The sequence below is a fragment of the Mangifera indica genome, chromosome 9 (assembly GCF_011075055.1).
Source record: "Mangifera indica cultivar Alphonso chromosome 9, CATAS_Mindica_2.1, whole genome shotgun sequence".
NCBI classification, from domain to species: Eukaryota; Viridiplantae; Streptophyta; class Magnoliopsida; order Sapindales; family Anacardiaceae; genus Mangifera; species Mangifera indica.
In genome coordinates this window covers 16,678,039-16,690,602 of record NC_058145.1, presented here as the reverse complement: position 1 = coordinate 16,690,602, position 12,564 = coordinate 16,678,039, and the positions used below count along the sequence as shown (strand labels likewise).

At 33.2% G+C, this 12,564-nt stretch overlaps 2 protein-coding genes across 3 annotated transcripts; one reads left to right on the top strand and one right to left on the bottom strand.

Moving 5' to 3' along the window:
* The first annotated feature begins 2,969 nt into the window (after window positions 1-2,969).
* LOC123225843 (40S ribosomal protein S7) lies at window positions 2,970-5,787 on the top strand. The gene is made up of 6 exons (XM_044650144.1): window positions 2,970-3,121; window positions 4,381-4,465; window positions 4,548-4,621; window positions 4,703-4,826; window positions 5,089-5,271; window positions 5,359-5,787. The coding sequence occupies exons 2-6, from the start codon at window positions 4,391-4,393 to the stop codon at window positions 5,476-5,478; spliced, it is 576 nt and encodes a 191-aa protein (XP_044506079.1). The 5' UTR covers window positions 2,970-3,121; window positions 4,381-4,390; the 3' UTR covers window positions 5,479-5,787.
* A 605-nt stretch (window positions 5,788-6,392) lies between these two features.
* LOC123225842 (mannose-6-phosphate isomerase 1-like) lies at window positions 6,393-10,637 on the bottom strand. 2 transcript variants are annotated; one of them, XM_044650142.1, is made up of 5 exons: window positions 10,055-10,635; window positions 8,587-8,754; window positions 7,677-7,889; window positions 7,001-7,267; window positions 6,393-6,810 (listed from the first exon to the last, which is right to left on the bottom strand). In XM_044650142.1, the coding sequence occupies exons 1-5, from the start codon at window positions 10,382-10,384 to the stop codon at window positions 6,496-6,498; spliced, it is 1,293 nt and encodes a 430-aa protein (XP_044506077.1). In that variant the 5' UTR covers window positions 10,385-10,635; the 3' UTR covers window positions 6,393-6,495. The 2 variants fall into 2 exon arrangements, with proteins under 2 accessions (XP_044506077.1, XP_044506078.1); XM_044650143.1 differs by having other exon boundaries at window positions 6,673-6,914; window positions 10,055-10,637.
* Window positions 10,638-12,564: the final 1,927 nt, after the last annotated feature.

Below are 12,564 nucleotides of genomic sequence, written 5' to 3'. Positions count from 1 at the left end.
AATAATGAAACATCACTTCAGGTCCTTAGAATGAATGAACATGGACATGCTACTCCCATTAGTCTTGCTCATAACTGGGATTTAGAAAAAAGGTTCAGGAAATGTTTCAGTATAAGAATAGAATTACAACTATTTTTGCTGCACTATAATTGATGAGTTAAAAGAGAGTTACATGACTTTTTTTAATGTCTTGTAGTTCTTGGCCAGGGGTCTAATAATATTCCGTTTATTGGCTTCAAAACTCAACATAACAGTTTTACCCATTGAAACCTGAGAATAAAAAAGGTTTAAGGAGCGTAAGACATGTTGCTACAATGGATTCAGGAAGTCCGCAGATACATCCTACTACTTCAAAGTACAAATCTTGTACTATTAGACCGAAGACTGAGGGGTCAATGTATCTAACTCTAGCTTTCTTTTTAAGTTAGCACTTCATATTTCCCTTTTAATGCTTAAATGTTAGGTGATGAGCAATGACCAAATTTCTTTGGTACTTTCTTCATCACTCTTTTTTCATTACCATGATTTTTGTGGCTTCATATTTAGAACCCACCCCACAGAACTCCTTCTAGGGAAACATGGATCAAATTTTGTTTCAAAGTGAATAACAGTTGTCATACTTTTCAGAATTTTGGAAGCAAAAGTTGTTTACTGTTAGCCCAAGCTTTACATGTCTACTAGAGGTTTTTTTGTGTCTCTCAATTGTTAGGACAGAAGGATGTGGCAGTCATGACATACAAAAATATGAAAATTTACAGAGTTCTTATAGTAGCCGAAAATTTTATGCCAAATCAATTTGAGTACAAAGTATAAGCTTGATAATGATATTTGATAATCTCAATATGAAATTTACTTATATTTGAGAGTTCTCCCCTTTCTTTTAAATTTTATTGATTCTGATTCAAGTTTCATTCATCATTGTAAACATTTTTCAGTGGCTTGTTAATGTTCTCATATATTAATCTCTTCTTTAACCGGTTATGGAACCTATGTTCTTTGTTTTTTACCCTCCAGGATTATTTAGTTAATGCTGTTCTGACAAGTCTTTTACACCCTTTCTTTGACTTGCTTTCTTGAAGTTATCAGGAGTTTATGAAAGAAAGTTCAAGGATGCCTTTGTTTGACATGAGGAAGCTCTCATTGTTTTTTGCCCTCCAGGATTATTTAGTTACTGCTGTTCTTACAAGTCTTTTACACCCTTTCTTTGACTTGCTTTCTTGAAGTTATCAGGAATTTATGAAAGAAAGTTCAAGGATGCCTTTGTTTGACCTGAGGAAGCTCTCAATGCATCATTTCCAGATCCTTGGTGGCAAAATCTTCTGTTGAAGCTCTTTTTCTGGGTGCCACAGCTGTTGCTGACGCCTTTGTAAGCATATCCTTTTCCTTCTTTCCCTGGATTACTTTGTCTAGTTGCCCATGACTTGATGTTCAATTGTTCATCGGAGAAAGGCCCTGAAGTCGTGTGCCGGATTCGAGCCAAGCGGATCTCAAAGATGCGTTGGCTCATGTTAAATATTCGGTTTGAGCCAAGATTTTTAAAACCGGACCGGAGTAAAAACCGTTTTAAGTACTGGTTCTGGTTGAACCGGTCGGACCGTTTGGATCGGTTGATTAGACCGGAATTCTAGTTTTATGTAATAATCTAAAAAAAATTATATGTAATTATATATATTTTACATACTAAATTTTATGTTATGCAAATAAATATGTATATGTTTATTATATCATATAATTAGGTTTTCAATTCATGGCTATTGTTGTAATTGTTGTTAATTTAAAAGGTTAAACCGGTCAAGTTAGGGTTCTGAGAATTCTATCAAAATTAATGTGCTCAGACCATCACTTCCACTCGAAGACTTGCTACCAATTAAACTTCTTCTCTGACGCCATGTAATTTGCTTTCAAAATTTTCACAGAAGGTGCTCTCTCTCTCTGTCTGTATGCCTTTTCTTTTCACTGTGAATTGGGTTTATTCTCGATGCGAATTGTGAGCCTGCGATTGAAACGGACACCCTCAGCATCGTCATCGTCATCGTCGTCGGCAAAAGATCAGTGAGTGGACTTTGAATTTCTGAGCAGCAAAGTAAATTGTTGCCTGCAGCAACTCTCCCTCTACGTCTGGAGCAAGGAAGAAGAAAAAACATTAAAGATTTATTTTGTATGAAACCGTGAACCAGGAACCTAGCAAACCGAGTTGGACCGCGGTTCAAATGTGAACCGGCGGTTCGATCACGGTCTAATCCGATTTCAAATTTAAAACGGTTTTATCTTCTACCGTATCTGTCTACAGTGCCGGTTCACGGTCCAGCCGGTTGAACCGTCCGGTCCGATCCGGTTTTTAAATCCATGGTTTGAGCTACGTGAATAATTATACCGATAAAATAAATAATAACAACAATAAAATAAATGGTAATGTCAACCAGATAAATAATATCTTTATAAGAGAATTCAATTGTATTCAAATCAAAACATCAAATTGAAACTTTAATACAAATCTAATTAAATGTCAATTCAAACCAAATTAATTCTATTTGTGTCCGTGGTTGGAGAGTTTTCTAGTTGGAGAAATTCATTCAGACTATTGTATTAGAGTAGTATTATATATACTTACTTTAAGTATATAATTATATATATATTTATATATATCATCATATAATTAAGTATTAATTTATTCTCAATATAAAATCTTTAAATCATATAAAAATATATATATTTATATATTTAATAAAATGCGGGTAATTTTATTATTATTTATTTTTAAATATTCGTGGAAAAATACTTTGCTCATTAAATTACAATTATAAAAAATATATATATTTTTTTAATTTTAAGCATTGAACGACCTTATTACTATTGCGGTCTGAAATTCTTCTTGTAACCAAACAACATAAATTAAAACATTATGTGAAAATCGACGGTGAACATCTAGTACGAACTCTCTCATTTTATCTGAACCGTCCAATTCTAGGGCAACATTTTAAGTCCATTTTCTCCCGGCCTATTAAACCCTCCTATCCAGTTCGCCCCACCCCCTCTTTTAAGCAGGCGAAGCAGCAGCTGCAACAGGTAGGATTTACTCAATCCGTACAGATACAGAGACCCTCCTTTGCTTCACTGCTTGGTAATCCTTTTCATTAACTGTGTTTCCTACACTTTTCTTGTATTGTTGTGTTATTGTTAGGATTGTTGACAAAAGTTGTGCTTTGTATTTGTTGAAAAACCAAATGGGTCGTTTTGTTTTACGTAGTGTGCAGTTGAGTTGTATGTGAATTCTATTATTTTGTATTAGGTTTTTAGCAATTTTTTTTTAAATATTTGTTTAAGTTGTAGTGATCAAGTAGTGTCGTTGGATGGTTTAGTTCATTTTTGTGTTTATCTATTTGGTTCTATTAATTTTGTTGTGCTTTTCACTTGTATTACATTCGCAATGCCAATTTGTCAACCGTTCGAGCCTCAGTACGCAGAGTAAGATTAAGAAAATATGATTGTTTTCTATTTTCTCTCCAATATATTTTAATAACTCTGGAGATTACTGGGATGGAATATTATTATTTTTCGAATAGAATTACAAAACCACACTAATATGATATTTCTTCCCTGATTCTGCCGGAGGGAACTACCCTAATTTTAGTGAATATTCAAACTATTGTTTGCTGGATTGTTTTAATTTTATATGCAATTGTTCGTTTAGTCTATGTTGCTACATCTTTTATAGCTAGTCACTGAGTTGCACTAGTTAGATTTGTTGTGTATTGTTATCATTATTATCATCTTTCTTGGTTTTGAAAAATGTGTTTTTGTGATAGAAATTTTGAAGTTCATTATTTTTTTTATAGCTATGACCTCGTTAAAAGCAACTACATTTTGAGTTTATAGAATTGTTCTTTGAATATTCTTGTTAACAGTAATTTGGTTGTTGGCAGTATGAATGGTACCATATGACAATTAAACATGTGTATGAGTTTTATAAACACTCCATAACAAGTAGGCATTGTCCTCTTGGTAAATCAATTTTTGAATACTTGAGTTTTACGTGAGAAATATCTTGGTGTTTTTTCTTATGTTTGTGATTCAAATTTGTGTCAAAACTTTATAATTAAAATATATTATTAAGCATTATGTCATTTTAATAAGCCATTCATCATTCATGAACACTTCACTGCCTACAATGGGTCCGTACAATATGCTTATGCAATTTATGTTTTAGTGGATGCACACTAACATTAGGCCTTCTTAAGATGGACAGCTACTCATAAAAATGATGTCTGGATAATATCTTTAATCAAATTATAATGTCTATTGATGGTTAGAGCCTTTACTGAATTTAAAGGGTTTATTCCTGCTTATATATTAGATCTAACTGAAGTTTTTACTAATCAGATCATTCAAGATGTTCACCACCAAAAAGAAAATCCAGAAAGACAAGGATGCTGAGCCCACTGAATTTGAAGAGACAGTTGCACAGGTTGGTTGTTTAAATTACTTCCTAGTTAAGTTGATTTCTTGTCCCCAGTGATGTAGAATATTAATGTTTGATGTATCTGCAGGCTTTGTTTGATTTGGAGAATACCAACCAGGAGTTGAAAAGTGACTTGAAAGATCTTTTCATTAACCAAGCAATGTAGGGAAATTATTGCATGCATGTTTTTGGATACTTCTTTTATTCTATTATATGTCCTGAAGACTTCTTCTCTGACTGCAGTCAAATGGATGTTTCTGGAAACCGCAAAGCCATTGTTGTTTATGTTCCTTATAGATTGAGGAAGGCTTACCGTAAGATTCATCTCCGTCTTGTTAGAGAGCTGGAGAAAAAATTCAGTGGAAAGGTATTGTCCTCATCTTCTCCTTATTTGAATGTTGAAATTTTCTGGGATTTTCCATTTTGGTGGCTGAATAATCTGTTAAAGGCAATTGTGGCAATGTAAGCTCATTCCATCCATTGTTTTTGTATTTGTATTACCATTTTCCCTTAATGTGAAAGTTTCTGAAACTTATCTTCAAAAGTTATGTAGCTAGTTTAATAAAGTTTTCAGATTTAAAAAAATTGGTCATCATACATGTTTCACATAGGTCATAACTGTGCTTCAGGATGTTGTTATGATTGCTACCCGAAGGATATCAAGGCCACCAAAGAAAGGCTCTGCTGTTCAGCGACCTCGCTCCCGCACACTCACAGCTGTCCATGATGCCATCCTCGAGGATGTAGTTTATCCAGCAGAGATTGTTGGGAAACGTGTCAGATACCGTCTTGATGGCTCCAAAATCATCAAGGTTCTTTAAACCATCTGTCATTAAAGCATTTTGTTTTCTCCTACTTGAAGTCATTTTATTTTGATTTTATTTTTTCTCAAATATCAGATTTTCTTGGATCCCAAGGAGAGGAACAACACTGAGTACAAGTTGGAGACATTCTCTGGAGTTTACAGGAAGCTTACTGGCAAAGATGTTGTTTTTGAATATCCTATTACAGAGGCCTGAAGAGATGAGGATGGTGTTAATGTTTTGCATTGTTACTTAATTGAGCTCTACAATTGCTTTGACTAGGGTACTAAAAATTTTGACTGATAAGTTTGGTGTGAGACCTTTTTTTTTTTTTTTTCCCCAAAATAGGACAGATTAAAATTATTTATATTTCAAACTGTATTGCAAATTGTTGAGCTGGAAGGACCTCATACCTTTGCGTACAATTGAAATTTATTTGTTTAGTGTGAAACAATATGCTCGATTGGTTGTGATGACCATTCGTGTCTCCTTACGTTGCAGATAAAGAATTGGTGGTACTTACTATCCTCTTGCATTTTTAAAGTACTGCCAATCATGACTCAGATTCGTTTTTTATATCTTTTACAGGAACAAGATTGTTTGAGCTCAAACTCACAGTTTCGGAATCTGATACTTAAGATTGATCATGTGATTGCCCACTGGATTTTCATTTCATTCTCCCAAGCAATTTGACACTTTGTCTGAGGGCTTGACCAAGAAAATGACTTGACTAATTTATATAGCGATGATAACAACACCTATTGTCATTAGCCTACCATTTGAAGTTGAGAGGCTATGAAAGCACTGTGAGGCTTTGATTATGATATTGTAAACAGTTTTGCCCAACAACATATGTAAAGTTTTCATTTGGTGTGAATTCGGGACATGCGAGTTTGAACTCGAAGTCACTGTTCAAGATTTGAGATTAGTTCAATCTGATTGAAGCTGATCCTTGTTTGGGTTTGGTTTGAATCCACCCTTAGTTTTTCATCTTTCCTGCATAATTTTAATGCTAAACATTTTTGCCAACAGAGGTCCCACGTCTTCCTTACAGACTTCCAGCAGAGTTTTGCTTACCCAGTGCGTAACAATAAGGTTGAAACAACATAATCGGAAAAGAAATAAAAGAATTGGACAACCAGCTTGCATTACTTTGTAATGAGGTACAAATCTTAATCCTAAGACTTTATCTCACTGACTAATATTACTTTTGAATAAGCTACCATTCTATACTCATACGGTTTGGAGGAACCTGCTGTTCACCCCAGCCCTATACAGCTGCAATTCTGATGAAGCTGTTATACTTATCTGTGTGTTTGCAGGAGCAAACAATACATTTCCTTCTGTCACTGCATCAATTTGTGATGTCGTATGCATTGTTCCCTTACCAATTGTCACCAAAAAAATTGAAGGACCTGAGACTGCTGGAAATATTGCTGAAGCACCCCGGGGAAGAATGCAGCAGTCGACCTCGAATTCATCAAAAGGTGGGAGGTATCTTGTTATGTAGGGACTCAAAGGAAATCCTTTCAGGATTTCAGGGGAGCCCTAGAACAGAAAAAGGTTAAAGACAAATAAGTTTTTGGTTGTGGAAGAAGTCATTCCTATCTTTGTCATTCATCAATTTAATGTACAAAGTCCCCGATCTAAATCTATCAATATGATTTTTTTCAATAATTAGAATTTCCTCCCAAAAAGAAGATTGAATATATAAATATGAAATACAGAAATTCTTTACCAGTTTGTATGTGAGCATGGAACAAAGAACTTGAATGTCTCGGTCCTTAGGAGTAAGACCAGCCCGGATAACATTATCTGAAGACGCCATGCACTCAACACATTCACCGGAAATATATGCATGGGGTTCATTTGCCCCAAGATAAAGTGCTTCCCCAGGCTTAAGCTTTACATAGTTAAAAAAGAAGGCTGATAGGACACCAATATCACCTGGATATTGCTTCTCCAACCGCAATACCAGCTGCTCCTTCTCAGTCAAGGATCTCACCTAATGCAAACAGAAAAAGAAGTTATCATGGAGCCATGGTCAAAACTCAAAAAGATGACCATGAAATAATATGATAAAGAAAGCTACCCAACAAAATTTCACAGACACACATATATATATATAGAAATTAACAAAGCAAAATGTTCATAAATCTGGCAGAAGCAACCCCTAGGGAAGAACTGAAAAAGGAGAAATGGAAAAAGGGGGGAAGATTCCTTTTTTCTCCTCTTGACATTTTAATTAATATTTACTCAAACATCAAAATAATAACTAAAAGGGGAAGTTTTCCTTATTGTAAATCTATCTATAAGAAAATGAACATAAATCAATAACATGAAGCAATGACAAAAACTTGCCACAACATACATAAAATAAGTATTCAAAATTGACATGAAAACCTTCAACTAACCTTACTTTCCTCATGCAGGCGAATTTTAAGATTAGATATTGCTTTTGCTGTCCTTTCTTTGGTAGCTGTCATGAGCTGGGTGAAAACTGAATGCATAACATATTTAAAATTCTCCTCCCCATCCTGCTCATTGATATGTAAAACTTGGCTTGCAGCTCCCCTGTCAACCAATTCCACAATCTCTGGAACATTTTGCACCACACTCTTGATCCCCTAGATAATAAAATAGCCGAAGAAATATAAACAACGATGAATTCCATACATCATAATGTGCGTACATAAGCAATCTAGCTCAGAGAAAGGTAAAAACCTCATTTTACACAACCCCACATAAATTACACAAGGATACATCTAACACCATTAAGAACATAAAGTCTCAATTTCTGAGAATCTGGGAATAATATCCCTTTCCTCCACTCAATTAACAATAAAAGGAAATTCCTTCTTGAAATATAAATATGTAGTAGTTTGTGTAATCCCATCAAAGTGATCAAGTGAAATAAAAGGGATCCCTTCATAAAATACCAGTCTGTCACAGTTGTGTGAACCCTACTATATTAACACAGTCCCCTAGCAGATAAAAACACAAGTTTCAGGAACCTACATAATATGCACAGAAGTCCAGGTACAGTGCTAAACAGGCATTGGGATGAAGGCATCAAAATTAGTAAGAAACAAATTTAAAAGGCCTAAATTGAATCATTTCTAAGAATTGTCCATTAAAAACACCACATTTTTTAAACATCCTGTGGTGAGTAATAGCAGTCAGGTTTTAACTACATCTTTTCCTCTTTTATTCTTTGCTTTATTCATCATAGAACAATCAAAAGCAAATTATAGGAATGACTTGTTCACTTAGCATGCATTTGCAGGAATCCCAGTGTAAATGAATCTGATAATGTTACATTACCTGAAGACTAATGAAACTACAAAGGGCCTCAAACTCTGTTATTGCCAAAGCCATTTCAGGCTTGTGATTGTCATCCTTGTAAACATGTGGCATCAACTTGTGCAATGCCTGTGCCAATTCCTTATCTGGATGAGCCTGTATTGATAATGGTTTTGCAACTGAAAGCACCTAACACAAAGCAAACAATGAAAATCAGATTAAGGTCCTAACTGAATTACAGAATTAAAAATCATGGAAAATCAGAAACAGAAGTGAATAAGATAGAAACTTACATAACCAGCCAAACTGACATCAAATATCGAAAATCTTCTACAACCACGAATTATACAAAGAATTGCTTTATAAACACAGGTTTGAGGATCATATATAGGTAGAGAAAGAATTCTTCAATTTGCATGTTTGGTAACTTTGGTTTACGAAATTCAAAGATGTAAATCAACCAAAAACAAAAAGTTGAAAAAAAACACCAACCATGCATCATAAAAAATTTCTAAATGTTCAGTAATTTCTAAAGTCTCGAAGAAATAAATACAGACTTAACTTACGCCACAAGCATATTTTTATACCTTGTATTAAAAAGGAGATCACATCCCTACTCAACTAAAACATTATTGCAAACCACATTATATTTTTTGATAGCCACAATTTCAGAATGTCACTTACTGGTACCTCACAATTCTCACAAATGCTTTGAACCATACAAGATGGTCCATAGTCATGAGCAAGACTTTTGTAACCCAATTTCTTATCTATAATCCAACCTAAACCGCCTGGCAAATTTTAAGTCATGGCATATTTAGGCCCAATCATAGCCGGAAATAGAACATATTAATTCATGGCATGTTTAGGCCCAATCATAGTTGGAAATAGAACATATTAATTTTTTAAGTTTTTTAAGCTTCACAAAACCATCACTCACTATCAGGATTTCTTTTTCTTCGTTGATTTCGGATATATGAGAATAATTAGCAGCACACAAAAAAAAAAAAAAGGAAAAGGAAAAGAAGAAGAATGGAACATTTTAGATATTGGAATATATTCTCCTTTTCAAAGCAGTTAAAAAGGCCAACACAAATAGCGATGCATAACTTTAAAGAAAATGAGAATGAGACGAACAGGGAGTAGACCCTCGAAAGTACATATTTTTTTAGAAGAAATATAGGTGACGTCAGCTTAAAGAACAGTTCAAATAAGTATGCACCATTTTTGATCCAGTAAAGCTTTTGATTATCAACTATTAGAAGCCATTCCTCGCCAATTCAGTTTCAAACAAATCAAATTCCTGAATTCACACACAGATTTCCCAATGATCCATTCAAACAAATCAATTGTCATCTTAATTTTCAATCACAAATTAAACAATATCGTTCACCAAAAGTACAATTTTACTTCACCAGAAATAGTGCCAGCAACAACACAAAAACACCCACATTTAAAATAAGAAAAAGCAAGTAAAATTTAATTTAACCTTGAATAAGAATGGTAGATGACAACCCCAGTTGAGCAAAACCTTATCACCAAGCACATTAGGATTCTTTAAAATCCAAGATTTTAAACTACCACTCTCATCCCCATTCTCATTCCCGTTCTCCAACCCACTTTTGACCACAAAGGAGGGACCCGACTTGTGAGTTCCCATCCAGAACTCGGCATAACACCTGTCCAACTCAACTTCTCCGCCAGAATTCAACCCATACAGCCTGGCAACGAGCGAGTCACGGCCAGGTCGGCCCCAATCGTAGTTCTGAACCGAACAGGTGAGCCTAAGAAGTGGCTTGGAGTTGAAATTGGAGTCCATGGCCTAGAGTAAAAGCCGAACAAAACAGAGCGTTGAGTAAATGGGTGGCTTCGCTGTGAAGATGTGTGTGAATGATAATAATAATCACAATAAAGGGCTGCGGGTGACATTGCTGGTTTTTATAGAAATGGAAGGTGCAACGAGAGAGAGAGAGGGAAAGAGATAGAAACAGAAAGTTGGATATGGAATGGAATTGAATTCAATAAACGATTGATTCGATACGGCGGGCTCGCTCTGTCTCACTGTACAGTTCCCTTCTTCTTTCTTTCATTTTTTAAAATTAATTATTATTATCTTGTAAGGAATTTTATTTTTTAGTCTTTATTTTATTTCAAGATTTGAAATTAAAATTTCAAATTTTCTTTTAAATTTTTTTCAGAATTATCTAAAAAAATATTGGATTTCTCGTTTTAACGGTGACGATTTTTGGTTTTTCGTTTATGGCCGTTAAGTTGGACAGTTACTTTAATGGGTCCCATCATAAATAGGTGAAGGAGATATCCGTTGATTTCTACACGTGGCAGGACCTGATTCGTTGCATTATTATTATGATATCGATTAGTTAATTAAGAAGTAATTTTGATTTGTGAAATTAATTATGCAAGTGAAGTGGGGCATGGCCTCACGGGCATGGACATGGCCGCGTGGACGAGCCCACGTCAAGCAACCGCAACCCACGCAAAGGCACTCGTGTCCTTTTTAAGAGACAGCGGTTTCCCGTGAAAAGCAACCTTTTCAGAATTAGTAATCATTTAACCACAATTAATCTTTAATTAAAAAAATTGACTCTCAAGTTTGCCTTATTTCGAGTCAATTTCTTAAAATATTGAAATTTTTATTTTCAAGAGATTAAGATTGTTTTTCACACGATGAATTGATTAAATAATTTTTCTCCATAATTTACTAGGAATTTATGAGCTTCTGCAAATGAACATAATTTTAAAATTTTACAATTTTATAAGAAATTCAAAAAATATTTTCTATATAAAAAACTATTTACAATTAATATAGTAACAAATTTAGTATTAATATTATTATATAATTTAACAATTAAATAATGATGGATATTTTTTATAAGTTGACGTTAAATTATTTTTTTCAATTAATAGTATAATTATGTTTATTAATAGATAAGTATTTAATTTAATTATTAATAATGATATGTTATTATTTTATTGGGTGATATCTTTATTCTTAATTTAAAATTACTTAATTACGATTCTATAATCCTAAAATGGAAATTAAAAAATAATTGTTTACTTTCTTTTTAACTTTAAAGTATTCATCGATACTATTAAAGAGTCATGATTTAAATTAATCACACAAATTTAAAAAAAAAACATCATAAATAATTTAAATACTAATGATGATATGTCACTATAAGAATGAATGTTCCTTTATTTATAAGCATATGATAATCTATTATTATTAATATCTAAATCAATATATATATTAGAAGTGCACAAAACACTACTACTCTAAGAATAGGTGTAAAAAAAAAAAAAACATTGGTGTGCGAATGATTTTAAATTAAAGTAATATCAAACTATATAAGAGTAATGTTATGTATATAAACAATGAGATGTTATTATATTGTTGGGTTGTTCTAAATTATAGATAGGTTAAAGGACTGTATCCCACCTAAATTTTAATACAAAGATAAATACACTCCCACAAAAAATTATACATCCAAATATTCATCCATGAATTAACTTTTATTATAATTTTTTGTTAAAGACAAGAGTAAAATTATTATTTTACCACTAAATCTTAAAAATTTATGTTATTTTTTCTCTTAATTTTAAAAAATAACAATTTCTCCTAAGATTAAGTTTTGAAAAATTCAATTTTTTCTCTAAGTTTTTTTCTTTTTTCTCTGGTGACTAGAGAAAATTCCTACTGTCCTTTACCCTTTTTAACACGATCTTTTTCTGCTATCAACCTTCAAACTGTGGAAGCATTGCTGATTGAGATGAACCATCTTGGTCAAACAAAGAGACAAAGATTATTCGTCATCTAAGAGGGGAAATGATATAAATTTTTACGGTTTAAAGGCAAAATGATAATTTTACTCTTATTTTTAACATAAAATTTTAACAGAAGTCGGTTCCTAAAAGGGTGTTTAGATTTTTTTATCTTTTGTGAGTGTATATTTGTTTTTGTATTAAGACTTTGGTGGA